At 42.4% G+C, this 27339-nt stretch overlaps 1 protein-coding gene across 6 annotated transcripts in view; it reads right to left on the bottom strand.

The window, feature by feature from the left end:
- Nucleotides 1–27339, bottom strand: part of Pcnx1 (pecanex 1) — a 142439-nt gene that overhangs the window by 15419 nt on the left and 99681 nt on the right. For all 6 annotated transcript variants that reach the window (XM_050164471.1, XM_050164473.1, XM_050164472.1 and 3 more), the window contains 14 exons: nucleotides 24917–25088; nucleotides 24290–24400; nucleotides 21954–22045; nucleotides 19758–19867; nucleotides 19161–19266; nucleotides 16645–16737; nucleotides 14061–14211; nucleotides 12188–12329; nucleotides 10913–11090; nucleotides 10136–10244; nucleotides 9266–9395; nucleotides 5948–6006; nucleotides 2362–2577; nucleotides 411–664 (listed from right to left, as the gene is read on the bottom strand). In XM_050164471.1, coding sequence (XP_050020428.1) covers nucleotides 411–664; nucleotides 2362–2577; nucleotides 5948–6006; nucleotides 9266–9395; nucleotides 10136–10244; nucleotides 10913–11090; nucleotides 12188–12329; nucleotides 14061–14211; nucleotides 16645–16737; nucleotides 19161–19266; nucleotides 19758–19867; nucleotides 21954–22045; nucleotides 24290–24400; nucleotides 24917–25088 — 1923 coding nt within the window. The remainder of the gene's footprint in view (nucleotides 1–410; nucleotides 665–2361; nucleotides 2578–5947; nucleotides 6007–9265; nucleotides 9396–10135; nucleotides 10245–10912; nucleotides 11091–12187; nucleotides 12330–14060; nucleotides 14212–16644; nucleotides 16738–19160; nucleotides 19267–19757; nucleotides 19868–21953; nucleotides 22046–24289; nucleotides 24401–24916; nucleotides 25089–27339) is intronic.

Genomic DNA, 27339 nt, shown 5'->3' with positions numbered 1-27339 from the left:
TACAATCATAAAAGCATGGCTTACCACACACTCCTTTCTTAAAAATACTGACTTTGCTGGGTCTTGTGAGACACGTTTAATCCCAACAGGGATACAGAGGCCATGGGTCTCTGAAGATTCCAGATCAATCTGGTCTAGATAACAAGATCCAGGGCAGCCAGGGCTATACAGTGATACTCGGTCAAACAAAACAAACCCACAATAACAAAAACAAAAAATTCTCTTCACCTATAAAGGACTAAGCTTGGCCAATGAGGGGGTCTGGTTTTGCCCTCCGGCCTGATAAGTCTCTTCATCTAGGACCGAGCTCCATGGTCTCAATGTGACCTTCAGAAAATCTGGAAACTTCTGTCAACTCCACCTGACTGCAGATCTGAGTGTCTTAAGAGCCGTGAGGCACACACCCTTACCTTGACATAGTACGTGGTAAGTACTCTGCGGAGATCAAAGACTTGAAGCATGGAAGCGGCACTGTTGTCAGTGATGCTGTAGCCCTCCAGAATATACTTAGTGACAACCACTTCCCAAGCCAGCCAGCGCTGGCCAAATGCAGCATTAAAGGACAGCACATGAGGAACGTGGCCAGGCTCACAGCAGCAAAATCCTTCATCCTCTTCCACACCTTCTGTGATGGCTTCCACTTCTCGCTGTTGACAATAGGTACCTTAAAAAAAGACAAGATCATTACAGACAAAGATAAAGAAAAATAGCAACTGGGAAAATGAATGCCTACTGAGCACCAACAATTTAGAAAAGACGCCTCTTCCGGCAATTCAGGGTATATGACTGATTTGCCTTAGGGTAGTCACCACCAAACCACAGCGAACTCCAGAGCCCAGGCTGACTGTCATCTGCAGAAGCACCACGTGCTTTAGCCATGAAAGCCTGGGATTTGTGCTATGAAGTAGTGCTTTAGTTTCCACTAATGATTCTCCACAACATTTTAATGGGTATTATAACTGCATTAACATCAAGCAAAGGCCAATGAGCAGATGCTCCTCCCCTAAAGCTGTGCACTCATCACCAGTGAACAGCGGACGGATGCTGCCCAGTCAGGATAGGAGCTCCATGGAAACAGACACAGCAGAGCACAGTCTGTTCATCTCCTGGGCACGTCCCAGGCCAATCACCTTGACAAGAGAAACTATCCTCTGATTGGCTCTTTTCCCAAGAAAATGCTTCCTTGTTTTCCTTACAAACTAAAAACGCCACAGAGACCTTTTTAGAAACTAGGCTAAAACTCTCCAGATGCACAAGTCTAAATAATCCTCATTAGAAATACATTCAAAAACAAAACTTGAAATCTCCATAAAACGAACTTCATGTGTACACTCATGTAGATAAACTAGTTATTTTTGCAGGATCTGATAACCCAAGTTGGTATTTTTCTGAATGTATGACTTTCTATGGAGAAAGAACTGATTGGTTTGTCAGCACATAGAATTACAGAGGGCTGGTGGGGGGGGGGCAATGAGGAATAACTTTGATTGGATTGAAGGTTTTACTTTGCAGTAATGGTAATGTTTTGGAACTAGAGATGGTGGCTGCACACTGTGAATGTACACTAAAGGTCACCACTTCCTTTTTTTTAAACAGTTGTTTTTAGGTTATGTGATTTCATTTTAATTGAGAAGACTATAGAGGGTTGGGCGTAGCAGCACACAGTTCAATCCCAGCACTGAGGAGGCAGAGTCAGGTGGAGCTCTATGAATTTGAGGCCAGCCCGTGTACATAGTGAGCTCCAGGACAGCTAGGGCTACACAACAGCCTGTCTTGAAAACAACACCAGCACCAACAACTATTGAGGATAATGGTAGGGCACTTTATGATGGCTCAGTTAACTACTTTCTGGTTCACAAAAACTCAGTGTTCTATCTACACCTTCATCCTTGAACAGACATGTACAATTGGTGACAAGGGGCCTGGCAAGTGAAGAACAGGCAAGGAGGCAGCACCTGCAGGTGAGCTGGCTGATCTCCCACAGCACCAACATCGCACTTCTTTCAGTGAGACGTGGGTGGAGGGGTCCAATACCGTGTTACAATCCCAGGGATCTATTTTCTAACTTTCCCCCCAAGATTTACTTATAATTTGATATATACACGCGTTCCCTGAGTACATTTACATGTACCCACACACATGCAAGTGCCCTTGGGGGCCAGGAGAGGGTGTCAGATCTCCTGGAATCGGAGTCGTTAGCCACCTGATCTGGGTGCTGGGACCTAAACCTCAGCCTGGATGAGCAGCAAATGCTCTTGCAGCTAAGCCATCCCCCAGCGGCCAATTCTGAACTTCTCATTTGGGATTTAAACATAGAAAACTTAGCACTCTCTGAAAGTAAAGGGGCAATGGACATCTTACCTCTGAATTCAAGTCCCCGCAGCTGGAAAGTGACCAGGCCGTTGCCTATCTCTATCAGGTGTACTAATGCATTGAGATAGTCAGAGGCGAGGATGAAACAGTCCCCGGTACTATAGTTTCCCCACCTTCCTAACAGCAAATCCCCACAAAGACTGTGCTGCAGGGATCTGGTTAGATGCTCGTAGAAGATGGAATTCAGATTGTTGTCATCTGACCCTGTAAGAAAAGATTTGAAGAAAAGTTGATTTCACTTTAAATACCTGTTGTATTGATGAACAAGATCATTAAAAATACTGAAACTAGCTGGTCAATGTAGCTGCAATCCCAGCACTCAAGAGGGGGAGGCAGGAAGACTGCCACAGATTTGGGGCCAGCCTGGGATACCGAGTGAGACAAAACAAACCAACAATCTAAAACTAAATTCCTCTATGGCTGTGTTTACATTTCTTTCACAAGAAAAGGAAAGATGCATGCCACACCCCTACAATTTGTACACAAAAACAAAGCGGTGTTATGGTTTGGGCGTACCATGTCCCACAAAGGCTCATGCCTAGACATGTGACATCAGTGGGAGGGGGTGCTAAGCAGAAGGAAGTACGGCAGCTCTACCTGAGGCTGTGCCGGCTTCCAGAAGCCAGATTAGTGCCTAGCCCAATCATCATCACAGAGGCCTCCACAGCAGCTGATGGGAGCAGATGCAAAGATCACAGCCAAACATTAAGCAGAGAGCCCAAACTGGAGATCTCCAGTGGGTACCTCCTCTTGGAGCTCAGGAACTCCGCAGAAGAAGGGGAGGAGGAATTGTAAGAAAGAGACAGGTAGAGGACACCAGGAGAACATGCACACAGAATCAACTAAGTAGGGCTCATGAGGCTCACAGGGACTGAATTGACAATCATGGAGCCTGCATGGACAGTCTGTGCTAGGTTCTCTGCACATACCTTGCGGGTTGTGTAGCTGGGTGTTCTGTGGGACTTCCTGCAATGGGAGTGTATTGGAGGGTGTCTCTGACTCATAGGCCTGCACATGGAGTCCTCTCCCTCCTACTGGGTTGCCTCATTCATTCTCTCTTGATATGAGGGTTTGTGCCTCATATCTTATTGTAACTTCTTATGCTGTGTTCAGCTTATATCTTGGGGAGATGCTATTAGAGGCCATTAGTGTGTTCCAGGCTGCCCAGATTCCCGAAATAACCACACAGAAACTGTATTAATTAAATCACTGCTTGGCCAATTACTTAAACGTATTGCCAGCTAGTGCTTACATATAGAAATAACCCATCTCCATTATTTTATATTTTACCATGAGGCTCGTGGCCTACTGGCAAAGTTTCAACATATCTGTCTCTGGCGGCTCCATGGCTTCTTCTGACTTTGCCCTCTTTCTCCCAGCATTCACCCTAACTTTCCCTGCCTAACTAAGTTCTACCTTGCTAGTCAGTTTCTTCATTCATTAACCAATAAAAGCAACACATAGACAGAAAGACCTCCCACACCAGGGACGTCTGCTCCTTTCTGAAGGGAAACAGAGAAGAAGTGTATTTGGGGGGTGAGGTAAGGCGACTAGAAGAGTGGAGGGAGGGGAAACTCTGGGATGTATTCAAAACACAAAAAAATAAAATAAATAAAAATAAAAAAAAGGAAGCATGGCATGGGGACAAGGCTGCGAGAGTGACTGGTATCCTGGCAAGAGCAACTCCGCTGTCACATGCTCCTGGTCTTGAGGTCTGCCTCAATACAAGCCCACAGCACATAGCTCAATGGTGCCAGGCAACCACAAACTTCCACCTCTGAAACTGTGAACAGAATACATCCACCCTTCACAGCAGTGGAAACCTCATCAACACACATAAGATAATGCGCAACTTTTCAGAATCCAGGGTTAAAGTCAAGGGGCTGGATCTGAGTTTCAGCTGCTGACAAGCCCCTGTCAATGCCAGCTCTAGGAGTGCCCTCTTCTAGCATCGGGGTGCGCGCACGCACGCGCGCGCACGCACACACACACACACACACACTCATGCTCACTTAGAAAGTAAACCCTGAAGAGTTAGAAGTCCTAACACCCCTCTAAGGGTTCCAGTTTGTGCAGTTCAGGGATCCGATTGGCATTATTTATGATTCAAGGACTGTTATTGTCATTTAATGAAATACACCTTTCCATTAAAATATATAGGATACAGAATCCAAGAAACAAAAAGATGATCTGGTAAAGGAAGTTGGTAAGATTATGTAAGATTTTAACAAAACCAAAACTAAACAAAGAGAAATGAGTCAAAGCCCAAACACTGTGAAGGCTCCCGTGCAGCAGACACAGCAGCACCTGCAGAATTGGACACGAAGTTACACTGAAGAAAAGCACAAGCAAAACCACCACGGATTCACGACAGCCCCAACCACCTTCGCCGGCATTCCACCCACAGCAGCAATGCCTGGGCTGTAGTCTAAGTATCGGAGAAGAGCAAATATTCAAGGCTTGGAAATTTTATAAACTCACACTAACTATACATTAAGACAATGAGGGGGAAATGAGAGTCTAATTGCATCCAGTTATGTGTCTGGCCATAAAAAAGGTGTGTGATTTCTTCCTAAGGATGGTGTTACCAGCATCTGAGAATCCCAAGCCCATGTGAGCACATGTTGGAAATGGTTTTTCTCCCCCATGAGATTGTACGTAAGCAATGCCAAGTAAGGGGCTCTTCCTAGTTTAATTTTATAACTGAAAATCAATTTGATTCTTAAGAGTTTGGTTTCTCAGATGGACAGAGCATTTGAAGAAATTTATGCATTAAATGGAAACATATTCCAGTCTACTTGGGAGCAATGATAAATAGTTTCCTGAGCTAATTAACTAACTCATTAGTTTCATATAGTTGGAGCAGCAAGGTTCCTAGGATTTGGTTGATAAAATGAGATTTTCCAAATAAGCTAAGAACCAAACATTGGATAATGATACCACAACCAAAATTCTGCCCACTGAATCAGTATCTTGGGTGAGTATTGGAAAATCTCCAGGACATCTATGCATACAATTAATTAAATAAAATTCAACTTTAATATTTACTTAACACTTGGGAGAAAGGTGTAAGGAAGGATACGTGTTGGCAAGCGCATCATTCTTATCCAGTTTTCATCTGACTTCTACTTAGCTTACATAAGGACTATCTTCAAATGGCATATTTAAAATTTTTGTTGTCATTCGTAAGATACACCCTATCAAGAAACAGTATATACACTGGAAATGCTCTAGTTCATATATACTACACTTTGCTAAGGTAAAAAGGAAAAAAAATGAAGGATATCTGGATTTCAAGAAATTAATATTGTAATCCAAGCCTTCAGGAGGCTGAGGCAGGAGGATAGGGAATTAAAGGCCAGTCTGTACTACACTGAAAGTTTGAAGTCAGGCTGGGCTACACAGAGATCCTGTGTCAAACAGAACAACTTTTAGAGGGTTTATAGTAAGCAGGGAGTGAGGCTGTGAACGCTGAGAGGCTGAGTGTGTGAGTGTGTGTGCACGCACGGATAAGTGTACAGGAACACACAGAAAGCAAATCCTCTGATTGCCTCGTTACAGACAGGACTATTACCTGGATTTCTATCAAGCTGAGAAGCCAATCTGGTATTTGAATGGTCCACACGTTTTGTGCTGAAGAAAACAAAACAAAACATTTTCAGTATTTTATACTTTAAAAAAAAAGCAAGAGAAAAACTACAAGACACAGATAAATTCCATTTCTGTAGGAAAACCTCTGGGGAAAAGCTATGATTAGATAATAACCAACTTGACAGCACAGACTTACAGTTAACATTTTTATTTTCTTCCTTTGCATCTTCACAACACATAAACACAACAGCTCTCCCCTGTTCATGTTTCAGTAGAGCCTAAAAAGACATCTACGAGTGTACTGCCAACAGAAATGACCAGAAGAAAAGAACACAGACTGCATACAGCTCTCCCAAGTGCACCTCTATGGAAGTCTCTTCCCAGGGAACGCACACCTAGAAATGCCCAGAGGTCCTGTGGTCCACAGAAGGCCAACTTCCCCAATGGAGTCAGCAGACCAAAGGCTCTCGGTTTTCAGGTCAGAACTATCCTAACACTGAAGTGCACTCGCTGTTTCTCACCGCGTGACACTGGCACTGGCAGCGCAGAAGCAGGGCCTTCCAAGGTGGTACCTGAGCGTGAAGCAAGGCAGGGCCCTCACAGTACTCAGCCTTCACTGCCACACGTTAGGTCAGTTAACTCATCTGTCTAGAAATGTCCCAAAGAAAGAGCAAAGCTCAAAGTCTGAACTCTCAACTCCTTTGTACAGGCCACATAACTATCCTATATGCAAGACGAGACAACGCAGCAAGCATTCCACCCGCCCTGAAATGCTGCAGTGTCTGGAGGGACTACTACCAGTTCAACTGGTGACTTTCCCCCTAAGGACCAGTTCCTTCAAGACAGTGAGCAAAGTGTAAGACTACTCAGATGTGCTGCCTTACAGGCATTCCGCAGCACAAACAAGGCAAGCCCATTACTTTAAGGGAAATGCGGAGGCAGTTCAAAAACAAAAATTAGTTTTGGAAAACTTGTATTCCACGACTCTTCTGAGATTGGTGACACTGTGAATGCCTTTTTAAGGAGACTTGGAGAGCTAGTTCAAGTTACTCAACCATGCCATTTTCAAATGACCAATAAATGCTAGAAATTGTGTACAAGCAAAAATCTCATTCAAACAAAATGAATGGATCAGTCCAGACAAGACACACTTCTAAACGCTCCGAGATTCACTTTAGATTCTACCCTACAACTATTATTTATTTATTTATTTATTATGTATACAATATTCTGTGTATGCCTGCAGGCCAGAAGAGGGCACCAGACCCCATTACAGATGGTTGTGAGCCACCATGTGGTTGCTGGGAATTGAACTTAGGACCTTTGAAAGAGCAGGCAATGCTCTTAACCTCTGAGCCATCTCTCCAGCCCCCCCCACCCCCCACAGCTATTTTTAAGAAATAATTATTTTCCAGGCAATGGTAGCACACGCCTTTAACCCCAGCACTCAGGAGGCAGAGGCAGGAGAATCTCTGGATTTGAGGCTAGCCTGGTCTACAGAATGGGTTCTAGGACAGCCAGGGCTACATAGAAACCCTATTTTGAAAAACAAAATAAAAAAAAAGAAAAAACAAGCAAATAACCCCCCCCAAACAAAAAACCACACTGCCATTTACTTTTTGTGTTTTGGTGAAAAATCAAAGAAAGACACCTACAACTGTCTTAATACTTCTTTCTTGGGGTTAGAGAGATGGCACAGTGGTTAAAAGCATAGGCTGCTCTTGTAGAAAACCTGGGTTGGGTCCCCAGTACCCACATGGTGGCTCACAACTATCCCTAATTCTAGATGCAGGGGATCCAGTGCCCTCTTCTCAGTTTCTCGGGTACCAGTCACATGCATACATACAGACAAAACATTCAGAACATTTAAAAAAGTCTTTTTCAACTGTGCATCTGTGAGGATAAATTTTCTTTCTTCATTTCAATCAAATGACATACTGCAAGAGAGTGGATGCAAAAGTGTGGACCTAACCTGTCTTTTACCAAGCAAGACATTAAAGGTTTGCCAAACTGGAAACAATGCAATCTTATTAAAATTTTGGTTAGCAGAAAATACTTAGTTTAAAATGATATTTATGTTAATATGGGATATGCTTAAAAAAAAAAAAAAAAGACAGAGTCCTGTCAGGTAGACCAAGCAGGCTTCAAATTTGTAATCCTCACACTTCAGTTTCTGAGTTCTGGAATTATAAACATAGTGGCTATTTTCTATTTTTAAATAAATGAACACTTGCATTTTAAAGAGGTTCTTTGAAAATATCATTGAATAAAACTTCTATTTAAATACAATGACATCTTGAATATTTTTATGGGTACCAAAAATATTGCTACAAACTGTTAAGAATTGATATCACAGAATATAACTTCTGGCTAGAACTTGGCCTAGAATAGGATATAGAAAGTAATGAAAATTCACCAAAATGGTGACCACCACCTGCAGTGTTAGGAGAGGGCCAGAGCAGAAATGTCAAGTGTACAAGTTGGCTCACTGCATGGCAGTGCAGAGAGAGGCATTGTGGAACGGTGAGAGCTACACACCCAACCATGTCGTGTCTAGACCAACATGTTAATACATGCCCAAATGTTCTTGTTCCCTTACTGAGAATGCCTCTTTCAGCAACTTTCCTTAAATAAGAGCTGATGTGGACAGACTCTGGGCAAGGACTTTCCTAAGCAGCAGATTAAACAGTTAGTCTAATGAGCAAAGTCTGCACGGGAAACTGTTATCAGAAACTTTTCTTCCTGAAGAGGCAAAGGAATCTATAAAAGGTGAGCTATGGAATTTCTAACTATGTTATAGCGCACCACAGCTGGTACAATGGTGGAATGCTGTACACCACATGTCACAGTGTTACTGACACGGACTAATTCCAAGACGTCATTGAAGAAAACGCACAAGAGTATAGTTAGGACTATACTTTTAAGAATCACATAAAAAGATGAGAAAATAAAGATCAATTTCCTCAATACTATATAATCTTCAAATTTTAAAAATAATTGTATTGGGCAGTGGTGATACACACCTGTAACCCAGAACTTGGGAGGCAGAGGCCAGTGGGTCTCTGTGAGTTCTGAGGCCAGCCTGGTCTACAGAGTGAGTTCCAGGACAGCTAGGGCTATGCAGAGAAACTCTGTCTTGAAAAACAAAACCAAAGACTAACCAACCAAACAAAAAAATTGTAAATTTTTGGCAAAAAAGTATTTTATCACCACTAATTATAATCAAAACCAATTTTTCCTAACGATGCGTCCTCCGTGTAAAAAGGACAGAAACTAGGTCGTGTGTGTCCCATTTACTCACTTGTAGTCTCGCTCCCAGAACTTCACGGGCCTCACGTAGGAGGTGATGAAGATGGCACTACCTAGGAAGGGGTTCAGCGGCGTGGAGAAGAAGGCTGATACCACTGCCTGAACAAACAGCATAGCCGAGTCTATGGGGGAACGGTTAAGGAACAAACACAGCAAACAGAAAAAGAAAGAGGGAGAAAGCCCACATGTCAATCTTGGGATGAAATACCCAAGTCTAACTTTATGAAGGTCAAAACCAGAATTTGGGGCCAAATGAGATGACTGCTTGTGGCCATGAGATGACATGATTGCTGCCAGGCCTCAGCATGCAGCTGGAGGAAGGGAACTGACTCTCCCCAGGTGTCTGTTGACTTCTACATGCGACACACACACGTGCACGCACGCACGCGCGCACACACACACGTAATAAATAAATACATGTAATGAATATTTTTTAAAATTGCAAACCTTGAAAGGCTGCACTCAGACACAGCCTGAGTCATTAGTAATCAGTTATTTTAAAGTGCTTCTGAGGCAGGAGGAGGATGGAAATTTCACCCAGAAATTTAATTGATTGCTATGAAAAATGTTCTATTTGTTTATTCCAAGTACATTAAAAGTTCCTAGACTTTAATGACATTCATAGCTCACACTTTAAATTCAAAACTTAAAAATGGCATTACTTATTACAAATCCTTAATCTTTCCTCATGTTTGGCCGATCTGTGGGTTGCACAACCTAAACCAGGACAGGCGGTTCTCCACAGCCTGTGAGGTTTGCGGCTTGTCACGATCCCTGGCATGTGTGCAGGGAGACGGACTGCAGACTGACGCTCTCATCAAGGATATGACTAGCCATGCTCACACACTGTAGTGAAGGATACGGGGCACCGCAAAGGGCTGGGCAAAAGCATGGAATGCAGAGCCCCACGTGATCTGCCAGGGTGCAACATAGGTGTACACGAACTGCAGTTTATAGAGGAGCTCCCAGAGCTGTGGGAAGAAAGGAAAACTGTCAGGAAAATAGTAAGCAGGCAGTTCAACCAGAGAACAGAAGGTCTATAAGATGTGTCTTCTTCCTATCATGGAAATGACCCGAAATTATTTTCCAATAGCATAATAAGACAAGATTTATCAACTGCCAAAACACTGGCATTATTTTAATATAAACTTTTTTTTTTTTTAATGTAAAGATACAGACTTACGGACTGGTGTTTAAGAGTTATCTGCCCTCTTCTGGCCAGTCACGGTATTGTTACTACTGTAAGCAAATGAGGGCAGAGGCAACAAAACTGCTGACCTTGAGCAGAAACTCTAGGTGTCTCTAATAAGTGCATGTATTTTATTCCAGGACACAATACCCCTGAACTGGAGAAAATCTGTTCCAAATGTAAAGTCACAAGGAGCCAGGCACCGTAGCCACTGTTTATTGGACAGCAATCTTCTGAACCCCAACTGCTACAGGTGGAGACAGACCACATGTAAGTGCCATTTGACTTTGGTTCTTATGAACCACAGTGACAAGCACGGCTTCCTGGGAAAGTAACTGGTGACTGAAGAGGAGCAGCACTTAAGAGCCAGCAGGGCAACTGAAACAGCAGCGCAGACCTCAGCTAGCATTCACTTAGCGGCGTCTCTGCAGGCAGGCGCCCCTGGTTTACCTTGCTGAACAGGATGGACATAAAGAAGAGGTCCAGCAGCATCGTCTCTGAGAAGGCTTCATAGTCAAACTTGAAAAAGAGCACAGTAAAGATGACCGTGATGTACTGGTACGTGGGGCTGCTGAAGGAGGACCGCAGCAGCTTCAGGCCAGCGATGGTGATCATCAAAGCTCCCAACCTGTCACGGACAGAGAGGCGTGGTCCGTCAGCTTGCGGCTGAAAACACCCAGCTTCCTCTAACCCTGAAGTTACCACATACTCACTAAGCTTATGATACAGAACAAATTAAAACCTCTGGTATTGATTTATAAGAGCCAGGTGGGTGTGCATACCCATAATCCCAGAACTTAGGAGATCACAAGTTCAATGTCAACTCTTTTGTCCAGATAGGTAGGTAGGTAGAAGATAGATAGATAGATAGATAGATAGATAGACAGACAGACAGACAGACAGACAGACACCGATGACATGGCATTTATTCCATGATAAGCATATCACATCCTGAAAGGCACTAACATAATATTATTTTTATTAGTATTCTTTTTTTTATACTATGCTCTTTATTCTCTACGTAAATAAGCATGTTTAAAAATAAAAAGCTATAGTTCTGAAACCTAGCTCTCTAGTTTAATTTTATCACTTTAACAATAGCTGCATTCATTACATGAAAAACATGTACTAGCATGCCATACCACGGAGCTAAACTGCGATTACAGGATAATCATGTAGACAAATGACCACCTACACAGTCTGATTTACACAGTACACAACAACCACCTCCCAAAGTTGCCATCTAATAGTAAAAACTAGCTTTACTTTTAATTTCTTAAATTACATTTTTCCCATTATTTTGCATAAGTGCATGCGTGCATGCATGCGCACTTGACACAGCTTGTGTGGAGGGCAAAAGACAACTTGCTGAAGCTGGTTCTCTTCCTCCACTATGTGGATCCAGGGACTGGACTCAGCTCATAAAGCTTGGCAGCAGGACCTTCCCACTGAGCCATCCAGCCAGCCCCCAAACTAACTTTACTTGTCAAGTGTCCTCTTCTTAGAATACTGACTGACAGTAAGAAGTCAAGAACAGTAAAAACGGTGATGTTCAAAAAAGTGAAGACAAAAAATTTTCACCTGAGCCTTTTATCCGTTGATGCTGTGTGCCAGAGACACTGTGTTTAATGGTCTTGACCAAGGACTCAAGGCTGTTTTACCAAGTGTAAGGCACTGCTTATTACTGCTCGAATATAACGACACAGATCAGAGGACTATACTTACTCTGCATCCAGTTTCTTTGGGCTGGCAATGGTCTCTGCACTGCTGCTGAGTTCATTGAGGACAATCAGTGGATAGATGATATTCTTCTCCACAAAAAGAAGCCACACGTGGAGTTTTTCAAACCACATCATAGTGGCTGCATCTGATAGGCAACAAGTCCAGAGATCACAATTTACACAATGATCAAAGCAGCTGGGCGTGCGGTAAGAAGGATCAACTTGACTTAGATTTGGATCCATTCTATCAGCCCGTGGTTCAACAGTCAATTTCTAACTGCTCTGAAATACCCCATGCCCCAGGCCCCCAACACACAAATTTCCAACCTAGACACGACTCACACTTAAGTAAGTTGGGAGGCAAATGCTCACCACGGACTGCATCTCCAGTGAAACCTCCCATTTTAACTACGATTTCTCTCATTTTCTCTATTTGTATATAGAAAAAGTTATTAAAGATTCTTGGGCTGTGTCTCACCTCTAAACAAATAAGATCTTTAAAGTATCTGGTTTTAAAATGATAAGGTATATGCTACAGATATACATATGTATGATTTAGATTCACCCAGTTTATTAAAGTCATTCTCATCACCAGCAGCATATGAAGATTAACTTAGCACCGCTCTCTGGCTTTCTGAAAACAGTACGGCAGGCAGTAGGAGTCTTTACTTTGAATATCAGTACAAGGAAAAATACCTTTACTATAATTTAGTACTTTCACTAAGTCAAAATTGTTGTGGTGATTCAAAATCTGAAAAAAATTGGACTTATTAAAGAAACGCACAACCAGTAAATTTGATTTTAAAAGCAAACTAGATCTATTTGGTACTATTTATTTGTAACAGGGATAGAAACAGTTCATCATAAAAAAACGAAAGCCTTTCACTCTGCGCTACTTTCCTGATGCCAAGAGCAGGCTAATCCCAAGTCTTAAAGTTTCACACAACTTCCCCTTATTAAAAGGACACATATTGGGCTGGAGAGATGGCTCAGCAGTTAAGAGCACTGGCTGCTTTTTCAGAGGTTGAGTTCCGTTCTCAGCACCCACATGGTAGCTCACAGCCATCTGCGGTGGGATCTGATGCCCTCTGCTGGCCGCAGGCAGACATGCAGAGCACTCGCACATTTAAAGACAAAGGCGAATGCCTTGCAAAGGCTCTCCACAGCGCCCTGCTGTCAGTATTCCGCAGTCTCTCCAGGGTCTGAGGGTGGTCAGCACGGAGGCACCGTGCTGCTTCACTGAGGCCCATCGTGAGGATCGAAAGTCAACTTTGTTCTACAGTTTCAAAGGTTTCGGTGTTCTTCAAAAATATCAACATCTTAAATGTCTGGGTGAGTCCCCTTCTTGACAGCAGTTCACTGGGCTGACTTCGTTGCTGTGCACAGGCCCGCACCACACAGGGCTGATGCACAAGGACAGTTTACAGTGGCAAAGGAGAGGCTGCTAAACGGACAGGCCTTCTATCTCCTTTTTAGTCATTTTATACCTTATCCCCAAACGAGCAGCCACCGCAGAAAGGCTGCTACTGCCGTTCTTAAGGAGAACAGAGTCTCTAGTGGAATAATGGACAAAGGCCTTCTTCCTTCCACAGCTTAAGTTAAAGCCTTTCAAAGAGAGGACTGGAGGCGAGGAGGGGTGGGTTGTCTGTATATACATTAGGGACTGCTAGAGAGAGAGGTCACGCGGAAGACCCATCAGCGACAGGGCTGAGAACAGTCAGAGCACTACGCCCACGCTGAGAAGGTGCTCTCAGCTGAAGATGGTGCCCTACAGGAGATGACGGCTCACCAAAGTGTGGCTCAATGGCACCTGTCTAATTCACCTACGGGCATGGTGAAGTGAGCCATGAGACCAAGGGTGTTAACCAACTACTTACTTCGAACTTCATACTGATTGTGCTCGGCCGTCTTCAGCAGAGGGCGGGAGAAGCAGTGCCACGGCAGCTGTTTCCTCACCTGGGGCAACACGTAATGGGTGACAAAGCCCACAATGCCGACTAGTGCATAGAGCACATACTTGAGAGCAGGCTGAAAGAAAGAGTTCAGGGTGTTAGGAGCCCCCGCCAGGCTCACTGCAGAGTTCTCGGATCGTTGGTTCCGTTTTCTCATTCTATAATGGAGAACAGCTCTTAGAATCTAAAAACCACAGCTTACCATTTCTGTACCTGTAGCTTTCTCTGTCCAAATGAGCCACAGGCTGTCAGCTGACTCTAATGCACATCTGAAATATGGTAATTATCTTGGTGTCTGACACTAGAGTCAATCAAAGAGACTAGAAGTGCTGCCTCCTGCTTCAAGAATGTTCTGTGTGAGCCGGGCGATGATGGCGCACGCCTTTAATCCCAGCACTCGGGAGGCAGAGGCAGGCTGATCTCTGTGAGTTCGAGACCAGCCTGGTCTACAGAGCTAGTTCCAGGACAGGCTCCAAAGCCACAGAGAAACCCTGTCTCGGAAAAACAAAAAAACAAAACAAAACAAAAAGAATGTTCTGTGTGACTATCTGAGCAAGGGATTCAACTGTCAAACTAGGAGAGATAAGGGACGTAAGCCAAGTCCGAGAGAGGGACAGCATGAACAGATGAAAGGGCTTTATCTTCTGTCTCTGCATGCTGTGCTGTCAGAGGCAGGTGCCCTGCACAACTAGGTTCACAGAAGGATGAATGAACACCTTTCTTCTAATATTAAAACCAAGTCATATACATTTAGAAACCCTGAGGCCCCTAAACATGAAGGAGTGTCCAGCTGCACTTTGAGGGAGTTCAGGAATTTGTAGTTCAAACTGGAGAGCAGAAAACCAAGCAAACATTATTAACAATATTAAATAACTGTCCAGGAGGAATAACAGCGACTGACCTCCCACATAAAAGAGCCAACACTGAACAGAACACACGGCCCGGTGGTCTGTATCAGGTAAGATCTACAGAAATAAGCTGTACCCAGAGGACAGGGAACCAAGGAAGGGGCTGTGCCTGCCCTGCTCATGGCTCCCATGAACCTAGGCAAAGTGCAGAGGAGATCTTGAGATCTACAGACAGCCCTGCAAGTATACATGGGCATGGGAACCCCACACACAAGGAAGCTATGAGGAATCCTAGGAGGGCATCGAGCAAGAAAGCATACTATCACGTGGTTGGAAAAGTACCACCCTCACAAGCCTGGGAAATGTTAAGGAACACACGCACCAAGCAGAGGCCTAAAGGCTGCCTACCCTTAGTGATGGGAAACACATGGTCTAGCAAAAGCTGGCCCCATCCCACCTCAGAAACTGCTTTAACAAAAGCAAGCCCCTAGGGGATCGAATGCTAACAAGTACTTAACGGTATCTAGGGACAATGTTCAAGTACTTTTGGAAACACAAAATTTAACACCCAACAAGGTAAAATTTACACTGTTGGCATCCACTCAGAAATTCCCATATGGCTCTCTGAATGCATTTGAGACCTGTTCCAGAGAGAATGTGGTGGGACCAATGTCTGGTACTGTAAGCCTGGTAGCAACTCACGTCTGGGGACGTGGCAGGCTCGTGCAGGGAATGTATTTCTGATGGTTAACTACACTGAAACAGGAGCAAACTGCCTTCTAAAAGCACGTGTTTATACCTATACACAAAAGCAGCTCCCAGCCTTAGCTAGGGAAACCTATCCTTACGATGAACAGTGTGAGCACAGACTCTGCCCCAAATGCAGAGAACAAGCCGGAGACGTGGGCCCAACTCTAAACCACTAACTTCACAGTTCCCATCTACAGCTCAGGGAACACTGTGGAAGGAAGAGCTGGAAATAGGAAGGGCGCAGAGACATGATCCATCAGACCTGAGAGAACTGCACACGGTTCACCTCAGACTACTGCGGTAAGGAAATGAACACTGCATACAAGTCACCTCAGATGACTGCACACGGCTCAGCTCAGACCACTGCAGTAACAGGAAAAGCTCCTAAGCCACTCACAAAGATTTACAGCCCAGGGAGAACACAATAAAGCACTTAAACAAAAACTCATATATTCCCAGAGGCACCCGCTGTGTATGCTGGCACTGGGTTCACAGAAGTCACCTCCTAACAGTCAGCTAGGGGTGGGGGAGGACTCATGGGTCCTGCTGAACTATGGCACCCAACAGACGCCAGAAGAGAGGGGGCACAGGATTCAGTTGTGTACCCTTGATAAGCCCACCAGGTTCTCCTAATTAGTTCCAAACTTAGGTTCTGGTTCGATTACACAGTACACTAAACAAAATCAATACTGAGAAGGGGAAAGAGATTTGGGGGAGGGCTGGGAGAGAGGTGGGGTGTGTGACAAGAACACATAGTGTATGTATATAAAAATATGAGGGAACAAAACTTACTACTAAAATCATTCACCCAAAACAAAACAAAAAAACTGAAGGACTCAAGGACTTCAGTGCCACAGCGTCACACAGCAGTTGGGTCACTTTCTGTCAACTCCAACAAGAGGATTCCTTACCTGTAGTGCTGTGAACACCGTGCTGACATGGATAGCAAAATACAGCACGCCAATAACGACACACACCACCAAGTCGGACTGCAGACGCTCACTCTGTGGGGCAGAGGGCAATCATGAAACAATTACACACTTCTTTGTTTTTAAGATAGGGTCTCATGCAATCCAGGCTGGCTCCAAGTCATTAGCAGCTGAGCATGACCCTGAATGCCCGAGCCTCCTGACTCCACCTCCCAAGCATCTCTAGGTATTTCTTGTATAAAATAATTATATAGAATAAATCTTGTTTCCTTCCTCAATGTTCTCATATTTGGAGTTTCCTCAGAGCTTAGCACTGTATGTCAGGAAACAAAAACACTTGCCTACTTTTTAATGCTGTAAACGGAGAGTCTTTTAGAAGACTGTCCCTCATGGGTCAGTACACTTTGCTTTTCTATTGACAAAAAGAGCTGATCTTCTGCGGCACCAACACTGACTGCATGTGCACTCCCTATCTTCCTTAGGACGGGTTCTTCCAGTGGCTTTCAGGGCTGAGAATCCCTTATTTAAACTTAGGACCAAACGTGGTTTTGATTCTGGCTTCCACTCAGCCTCCAGCACTAGTTGGATTCTGCCAGTTGAGGATCCCTGCACTGAAAAATCTGAAATCAGAAATGTTCTAAAATCCAAGGTGGGTTTTTTTTTTTTTGTTGTTGTTTGTTTGTTTGTTTTCTGAATGATTTGGGAGCATGTCAGGTTTTGAAATTTTAGAAGCATACCCAACTCTGTAGTAATAAACAGGATCCTCTTGCTATCCCTGGCCACCTACCGATCAGCAGACATATAAGCTGCATTTGACATTCCACTATGCTTACCATGAACACAGAAACTAAACTCAGAGAATGTGCTTCAATTTCATCTTGAGATAGTTTGTTACTTCTAATTTTCTAGAAAGCTGTGAGTAGTCATATTCACTGAAATAAACGCTATGTCCAATTAATGCCAGGGTAAGTTCAACATTCAGACATAAATCATCTAAAAGGAGCAAGACTCTGGGTTCAATCTCCAGCACAACAAAAGAAAAACAATCTAAATAAAATAGAAAACAGTGTTTTGCCCTACATAATAGACAGGAACCTCTAGAATTCACTTTTTAAGGGAACTATGGACCACTAAAATGAACTGAGAAGAAATATTCTAATAGGTATATATTAGTAGACTGTTCTTTTCTTTGACCTGGAAACCTCACCTTAAGTTTCCCATGTATTTATGTGTATAGGTGTCTTGCCTGTATGCATGTCTGTCTACAACACGTGAGCAGTGCTTGCAGAAACCAGGTGCTAGGTCTCCTGGAATGGGAGCAGCAGGCAAATGCAAGCTCCCACACCAGGGTGGTGAGAGCTGAACCCAGGTTCTCAGCAGAGCAACAGTGCTCTCAGCTGCTGAGCCACCTCTCCAGCCCCCAAATAGTGCCCCCCCTTTTTTATAGTGCCCTTGAGAAACGAAGCACAAGACAGAGGTGTTTTTTTTTTTTTTAAACCAACAGGAATAATCACAAAATCTAACTTATGTTAAACAGTTTAAACAGCAGTCTGCCCTTACCTGTAGGCAATAAGTTCCATGACCCTCTCGGACACCTAGAACTACTAAGGGGACTCCACCCCCCAGCTGTACTGATAACTGAGTGTCTACTAAGTAGCTGATGGGTGCTAGCGGTCTGCACAGCAGCACTTGGACGAGGGTATGCGTCATGTCTGGGTGGAACTGCGCAACATTTTATCCTGCTACTCAGAGTGGTGTACAATTTAAAACTTACAGATTCTTTATTTCTGGACTTTTCCAGCTTCTACTTCTGGCCTGGAGTTGACCACCAGTAAATGAAACCATGGAAGGGGAGCTGAGTTACTGCCTCCTGTATTCAACTTTCAGACCCCTGTGCCCCCGGGAAGGATCAACGAAATGACTTAATTTTGCTCTACATGAAACCTTCTGACATATTCTTCCATACTGTGACCACGTGTGAGAACAGGACCTTTCTTATGCAGGCTAACTATATCCTATCCAAAATGTTTAGGACCAGAAGTATGAGAGATTGCTGATGTTTGCAGGTTTGGGGGTATTTTACATATAACATGACATACTTTGGGGAGATGAGCCACACATAAAAAATAAATAAGTCAGATAGATAGATAGATAGATAGATAGATAGATAGATAGATAGGTAAATAAAATTTATTTTTTCCTGTGGGCCTAACAGGCAGAAGGTCACAGTAAATAGTACTGTAAGTGAACCTATGATTGATCACATCAGACCAAATGTGTAGTTTTCCATGGTGTGATCATGTCAACATTCCAACAGTTTGAGATTCTGATCCAGATTCTTCTGGACTTTTGGGAAGGAGTATGTTAAAATCCGGACTGAATACAATGAGTAATATTTAACAATGCTGTATTTCCTCCAATTACTAAAGACCTTCAAAAATATTGAGTATTTAACAGTCATTCACCATAAGTACTATCATCTAAAATGAGACACTTACAACAGAATTGCTAAGCTTTTCTGGCAGTGGGTCTTTCACGTCAGATAGAGGGTCTTCTGGGTTTTTCTCTTCAGTTTTTGGAAAAATCTTGGATTGCATCAAAGAGCTTTATTTGAAAAAATTAAGAGAATATATTCAATAGAAAATATACATGAAGCTTGAAACCTAGCAATTTAAACAGCAAAGGTGTTTGTGATATAAAATCAAATAACCCAAGTACATTCAATCACTGAGACATGGAAATTCTAAAAAGTTCATTTTGACATATATAAGGATAGAATGAAAATACTGCAATTAAAACTTGGGAAGAAAAACATCATAAAACAAACAAATCTAAAACAAAGCTACACAGAGAAGAAAGCCCGTCTCGAAAAAACAAACAAACAAAAACAAAAACCCAAACAACCACCATGGGACTGGAGAGATGGCTCAACAGTTAAGAGCACATTTTACTCTTGTAGAAGCTACATACACACACACACACACACACACACACACACACACCACTTGATAGGCAATAGGAAAGGCGCTAGCTTTAGGGACTATAGAAATGCCAGCATACTTAAATGTTCAACAATAATGACTGATCTCACTTACAAGAGTACAGAGGGATCACTGCTTTGTCGGCTGAGATGATAGGACACGGCCACTAACAAACCACAAAAAACAGAAAAAAGCACTGGAATGTGCTGGCCATCCCATGAATCCTGAGGGAAAAAACGAGGAAGATAAGATGCTTGTAACTTATGACCTAGCATTCAATCCTCTTACATCAATATTTAGAAACAGCAAATTTACAGTTTAAAGTGTTTTAGCTATATATTAATAACTGTACCTTATTCCAGATGAACTTAGAATTTTTTTCACTTGATAAAGGGTCTCAGGTAGCTCAGGCTGGCCTCACATTTGCTATGTAGTTGTAGATAGCTTTGAACTCCTAACCCTGCCTGCCTCTCAAGCACACCACCCCACATTTGTTAATGTTTTCCAGAGACCTGGGATCTAGATACTAGATTTCTTTTGTCTTAAGCAAGCTTCATCCATTAATCCGTCTGTCCGTCCGTCCATCCATCCATCCATCCATCCATCCATCATCCATCCATCCATCCATCCATCATCCATCCATCCATCCATCCATCCATCTATCTCTCAGTATTAAAGTTTTATTCATAACAGGAATAATTTCTCATATCTGTTACTATAATTTCTCACATTCTAAATAGTGGTCATTTTATAGATGATATTGAATTTATTTCTTCCTTTACCCTTAACTGTAAATCAACTCTCAGATCTTTGTAAACAAACAAACAAACAAACAAACAAAACTAGAACACAAACCCTTCACAGCCATGTGCTTCACAGCTATAGTCTAGAAAACACAAAACACATTTTCTTATTTCCTTTCAAACTTTAACTTATTTTAGTTTTCTTCCTTAAAAGGCCAAAGAAACTCTTTTTGTTAAGTCATTGATAGTCAGGCTGGTACCACATCCAATACAAACTTTTGTTAAGTCTCTGATAGTCTATCAGGTATGACATCCAGCGGAACCTTTCAGACTCTTAGGCCTCTCTGACTGTTCCCGGTGGGTCTCTATTTTAGCTAACATTTAAAAACTACCATCTCTCAGAGGTCAAACTCACTTTTCTCTCGCCAACCCGCAGTTGCAGTCTCCATTGACTCAGTTCTGTTGATGACTGTTCTGTTTACCAAGCATGAACAGAAATCTCTTTCTACACGACTACTACTATGTGCCTCTGGACCTCATAAATATGAACAAATAAAGTGTTCACATTAAAAAATCCCTGTTCTTAAACTCTACGATTTCTACTATCATCTAGTAGGTGCCACTACACAGCTTCAGCTAAGGCTAGACCGTTTCTAGCCCTCTTTTCTTCTTCCATATAGTAGTCCCCCAATACACCGATGGGTCAGGCTTCAGTGAAACACAACCATTCGAGGCTGGACCCTGAAGTTTAGTGTGGTTTTAGCCTTCTGGACTCCGCATGCTGTTGACTTGGGATCCACAGCTGACCTACAAGCTCCTCATGAACAGGAAACAACTCTTACAGACAGCGCCACTTCATAAGACACAAAGACAGAATGACGCAGAATGGGAGTCACTTCTTTGAACATAGCTCTTTAAACCTTACTATTTTCTCGTTATCTTGCTTTATTAAAAACAAACCTCAAAACAGACAAAAAAATCCATAAATATGTGAGGGGTTATAAACCAGTGTTAAAATGGCTCATGGGCTTGATGACAGCTCCATCCATCAGACCAGCAGTGTGCGTCAGCGCTGTTTTACACTGTCACCTGTAGCCCTTGGACTCATTTCTGTCTTGGGTGCTGTGCTGAGGACTAAGCACTAGGCCTTGAGCATACCTGGCAAACACTCTTCTGCTGAGCTACACCCCAACCAAAACATTTTCTTATAAATATTTACATTCATAAGTAAATCAAGATGAGAGGTAGTAGTTACATACATTTTAAACCAGAAATAGACATTTAATTGCATATTCTGCCAATACCATGTCTGCCTCTCGTGCAAATGAGTCTAGTTTTAAAAAGTCTTTAAATAGTAACCTAGGATTATTGTTTGGAAAAGAATTTTCCTTTAATAACGACTGATTATCAAATTGCTTTAAAATTCAAATTAAGACAGAGTAAGCGTACAGATGAGCATTGCAAGGCAGGGAAATTAGTGTCTCAAGGGCAGGGCAAAAGGGAACCTGCAGTCAGTTTTAGGTACTCACGTACACACTCACAGAGCACACCACAGTCTGCAGCTTACCTTTAAAGCTCCATAGCACAGCCCATACAGCAAGGCGACGGCCACAATGCTGCAGAGGAAACTGTACAGTGCTGCTAGCAGGCTGGTGGTGGCTAGACAGTGAGGAGGAAGGAAATCAGGATTTTACAAACACCCACAGCAAAAAACGCAAATTCACGAAAACTCTATCAAGTAACACGATATTGATCTACTCACGTGACTTTTAAAATCCAGCTACTCCATCTTTTTCATTATACTTGACACAAGAATCACTTCTATCTCCAGTATTTTGTTGAGATAGGGTCTCACTCTTAGGACTGGCTTGCCACTCCCAGCAATCCTCCTGCCTTACCCTCCTAAGTGCTCAGATTACAGGTTATCAGGTACCACCATGTCTTGCCTGCCATCTTCAATCTTTGATAATATATATTTACCTCAGAATCTCAGAAAAAACATTTGTACCTATAATAGGCTTCAAAATGTGTCTTGGGGGCTGGAGAGTTGGCTCAGTTTTAAGAGCATGCGCTGTGCATGCACAATTTGGTTCTGAGCACCCACATCAGACAGCTCAAAAGCACCTGTAACTCCAGTTCCAGGGGGTCTGATGCCTCTCCACAGGTACCCACACACCACCTAATTAAAAATGTATCTTACATTACTAAGCTGTATTAGAAAACACAGCTTGCAAAGGCCTGACATAAACTGGAGGCATTAATTAACCAATGAAAACAGCTTTCCTTGTAAAAAACGACTGGTTTCACTCACAGCAGGAAGTCTGCATTTCCAATGCTCATCAGTTCACACAAAACTGTGTAAATCAGATTTACTAAAACTGTCAACAACAAGCAAATGACCCCTACTCATTGACTAGGAATAAGAAGTAAAAGTGGACCTGAGTTCAAATCCCCAACACCCATACAAAAAGCTAGGCATGGCTGCATGTGCCAGCTGACCTGGTCTGAAGTGTGAGCTTCTGGTTCAGGGCAGGAGGTAGAGAGCGAGACACTTAACACCCTCCTCTGGCCTCAGCGTGCACACAGGTGCATGCACCTATTCTCACACACACACCACACTCCATCTTATGCACATCAAATTGAAAACTAAGCCACACCATGAGCATTTTACCTGAGATGATTTCAGTGCATGTTCAGTGCATGTTTGCAGAAGGCAAATGAGCATCACAAGTGTGAAGTGTGAAGAAGATGAAGTGTAAGGCCAATGGCGTTCCTTTTGAGTATTTCCTCTGTTTGCATGCTCTTCTTTCCAAGAAATGTTAAATGAAGGGCATGCCATCTCAACTATGCCATCTGCCGACGGCGCTGCTGTCGAGCTCTGCGGGTCACTATCTTCCTGATTGGCAGTTGACTTTTTTATTTTTATTTTTTTTAAATAAAATACGTTCATGGTAAGAAAACTGTTTTTCTAAGTTATTGATTAATGTATACATATTCTACTCTAAAAACAGAGATAATTCTTAAAAGTTGATTTAGTAAAATGCTTTTAGATTCTGGCCTTGGCTCATGAGCATGCCAAATGCACACCCCAAAACAAAATCCAAGTACAATCAGACTCAACCTGCTCAGCACAGACGATGTTTTAAACACCTGATGACTGAGTACAGATCACAGCTAAACCCTCCACACCTCCACAGCAGCCCTTCCTTTTCTGCAGCTTCACTTTCCACAGGTTCTATTACCTGTGAGCACCTATAGGTCAAACACATACCATAGAAAATCCCAGAGAAACAAAGAGAAAGGCTACATCCCGTAACTTTTACTTGGTTGTAGCATGTGAGTGCAGATGCATGCACCCGTGTGCACAAATGCATGCTGAGGCTAGAGGAGGGTGCTGGTGTCATCCTCCGCACTACTGCTTAAAGACAGGGTTTCCCACTGGACAGGAAGCTCATACATTCAGTTAGGCTGGCTGGATAAACAGCATTAATTGTTCTTCATTATTAGTCATTGTTGCTTACTTCATTGTGCCTAATGTATATATTAAACTCTATCACAGGTATGTAGGTACAGTACGAGAAAGACAGTCCATATAGGTTCTTGCTATCTGCAGTATCTACGGGTATAGCCACAGCATAGCTTGGAATATATCTCCTATGGATGGGAGTGAGGGGCATGGACTACTGTATAAATTTCTTTTCGCAAGTTATTTTGTTACTTTCTACACATTGATCTTTCTAACAATAGCAGACCTGACTACTTTTTCTTAGCTACAACTAACTGCTTTTCTGCTTCAATTATTAAATAAATACCTTTTCTTTGCTAATCTCAATTCTAAAGTGAGAAGTGGAGCAGTATTTTAACGTTCAGTTTATTACTTCACAGCAATTGTGGTTTACTCACCATTCCCACCAAAGATATGGATATCCAATTGTTCACAAAGGTACATTACAAATGTGTTCACCTGAGGCAGGAGACCAATGAAAAATACTATTGGGAAACAGAGTGTAAACACTATGGAAGGAAAGAAAAGTTTATTAAAAAGACTGCATCATTCTCTTGTTCAGTTAAAGCCCACACGCAATGAAGTCAAATTTAACATTTCATACTGTGTGTCTTTAAAAGATAGGATCTAAAATTAATGTCGCTACAGAGCTGCTAGGTTATTAAATTCTTCCACCTATAAAATACACCTTTTAAAATCATCTTAAGGGGCTGGGATACAACTCAATGATAGTACACTTGCCTGGTAAGCATGAGGCCCTATATTCAATTCCAGCACAGGGGAAAACTCATGTCAACCATTTTTTATGTAACGTGTATCATCATCATTATCTTTACCCTGCTCTCTTCGAGAACTGAATCAGAATCACTATACTTATTCACCATTAACCTTGCCATTCTTAGATGCTCTATAGCCGATTCTCAGACAGGACTACAGTTTAAGCAAAATAAGCTGCTCTATCTATTTGTCAGTAAACTGTTTGCAAACAAATAAACTAATGTTAAGATCAGAGATAAACGACTCACCGATAACCAAATCCCTGGCTGACAGAAGCACCAGTGGATTGGTGAAAGTTATTCCATACAATTTGAACTTGCTTGTAGTTAGGTTTCTACTGCCATAATCCAAGAGCCAAATAAGACCACAACATAAACAGAAGTAAACTGGCCTACTGTAGGCAATGATACGATTATGACCCTGCAAGCAATACATTTTCATTGTCAGTTTAGTTCATTTTGAAAGCCAAAACTAACTCCTGAGGTCATTACTAGCTTATGTTCTAATGGTTTGAACCATATCCATATGAAAGGCAGGTTTCTGATGGTTGCAGAAAAATGTCAAGATAAATACAGAAAGGGGGAGGAATAGAATGAGCCCTGTGATACCATCAGAAATCAGAGCTTTTAGTATGAACTAGTTTGCTTTAATAGGCATATAAATAGATTCAGGAGAAGTATACACATAAATATGAATATACATGTATAGGTTTTATAAGTTTTACCTACTGAGAGTACCTGGACACAATAAAATTCCAGTAATAAGGTTACTAGCATCCTGATCTTAGTTTACAAATAGTATTTACAAAAACAGCCAAAATCTCATAGGAAAGAGAAGATAGTTGGAGCCAGTAGGAGAATATAAATTCAGCCTGGATCATGATCACTCCTATTTTGGAAAAGAAAAAAGGCCATTAAAGGATCACAGGGCTATGTCAAAAGGATACAGAACAGTCTGACAAACTTCAAATGGCTAACTGAAGGACAACCTCAGTATCAAAGCAAGTACTGTAACACTATAGTCCACTATAATACACCCCTAAGTCCACACAAATGCACTAATCGCACACGTGAACACACACAGACACAGACAGAGAAAGGGCTTGGGTACAGCTCAGCGTGGTGCAATGACTCTCACACACACAGGTTCTGGGTTCATTATCAACACCACAAATAACCAGTTAAGTCAAAAGATAAAACTATCTATTCCTTTTAGTGAGAAATAAACTAACATAGAACAGTGGAATTAGAAGATCAATACCTAGCTACTAACAAACAACGTCTGATTCAAACAAGAAACTAGTAGACATAAAACAAGTTAGCCGAAGTCTGTGAATCACTAAGATATGCATACAGACTCCAAGTCCCAATAAGAGACTCAGAACTACAAGGGTGAAAATGATGACATCTCTAGTACAGCAGAAGTTCGGAACAGAGAGGGTGTTTGCTTCAGAGAGGACATGTGGCAACTGTAGCACATTCTTACAGGCAGCCACTGGCCTCTACTTGGAAGAAGGATCCTCAATGTACACGACATCTCTGGCCTCTGTGAAAGCCTTGTCCAGCCCAAACATTAGCACCGCAGATCTGAGGAAACTCGAGCTACAGCACAGCAGGAGGGAAATCAGTACCACATGGATATCCCCCCCCAAATACAGTAACCTCTAATTAGAAAGAAACATCAAACATAAATTGGAGGACAATCTATTATATAACTGGCCTTGATCTATGAACAATTTCAATATCATGACTAAGGAACCACTCCAGGTTTTAAGAGTTAAGAGACCAGATCAGGAACTCTACTGCCAGCTAAGAGAACAGATCAAACCTGAGAGACACCTATAGACTGGACAAGAGCATCATATTAGGGCTGATGTCCTAACTTTGACAGTCATGTTGAATGAATGTACAAAATGCTCTGAGGAAACACACTGAGGTACTGGAGGTAAAGAGACATCATGTTTGCAAAGAAAGGGAAGAAAGGAAAGGGGGAGAGAAAACAGAGTGAGAAAGGAAGGGCTGAGCCAAACGTGAGAATTTAACCCAGGAATCTGGGGGACAGGCATCAGCTTTTCTCTACGTCCCTTGACATTGTTCTGTAAGCCAGCACTCACATCAGAATTCAGCTACACAGCAAAGCATCCGATATCATCACATTTCAAAAGTATTCCTACAGATGATGAACATCACCAATGAAGAGGAAACCCTTTCCCTGCCTGATTTACTTTCTGCTCTGGTTGCATTACTATTTCATATAAGGACAAATCTTATATTCAGGAATAACAGCTCTACTAAACACTATTCTTGGAGCTTGTTTTTTAATCTAGTTCATTCATTCTTTTTTTTTTTTTTTTTTCAAAAAACAATACAGGATTTCATTCTTTGGCCCACGCTGGCCTGGAAATTATGTAGTAAATGCAAACAATCAAGCTTCTATGGGTCACTCTCTTGAGACAGGTTGTCAGAAATGCATTCTCATGCTCATCTCAACCAGGACCCAGAGTCTGTCAGCACACTGCCATCTTTCATGTTCAGAAGTCAACTACACAGTGTGGCCAAACTTAGATGAAACAAAAGATACAAGTGTAACTCAATCTGGTACACCCAGGAGAAACTACAGGCTGTGGTTGGGGGTCAAGGAGCTGTAACTTACAGTCCCTCCAGGAGACTTA

Source organism: Alexandromys fortis, unplaced genomic scaffold (assembly GCF_014885135.2).
Source record: "Alexandromys fortis isolate MF-2015 unplaced genomic scaffold, M_Fortis_MF-2015_v1.1 scaffold_159, whole genome shotgun sequence".
NCBI classification, from domain to species: Eukaryota; Metazoa; Chordata; class Mammalia; order Rodentia; family Cricetidae; genus Alexandromys; species Alexandromys fortis.
The sequence above is the reverse complement of the archived record's forward strand: the minus strand, read 5'-3'. Positions and strand labels throughout refer to the sequence as shown.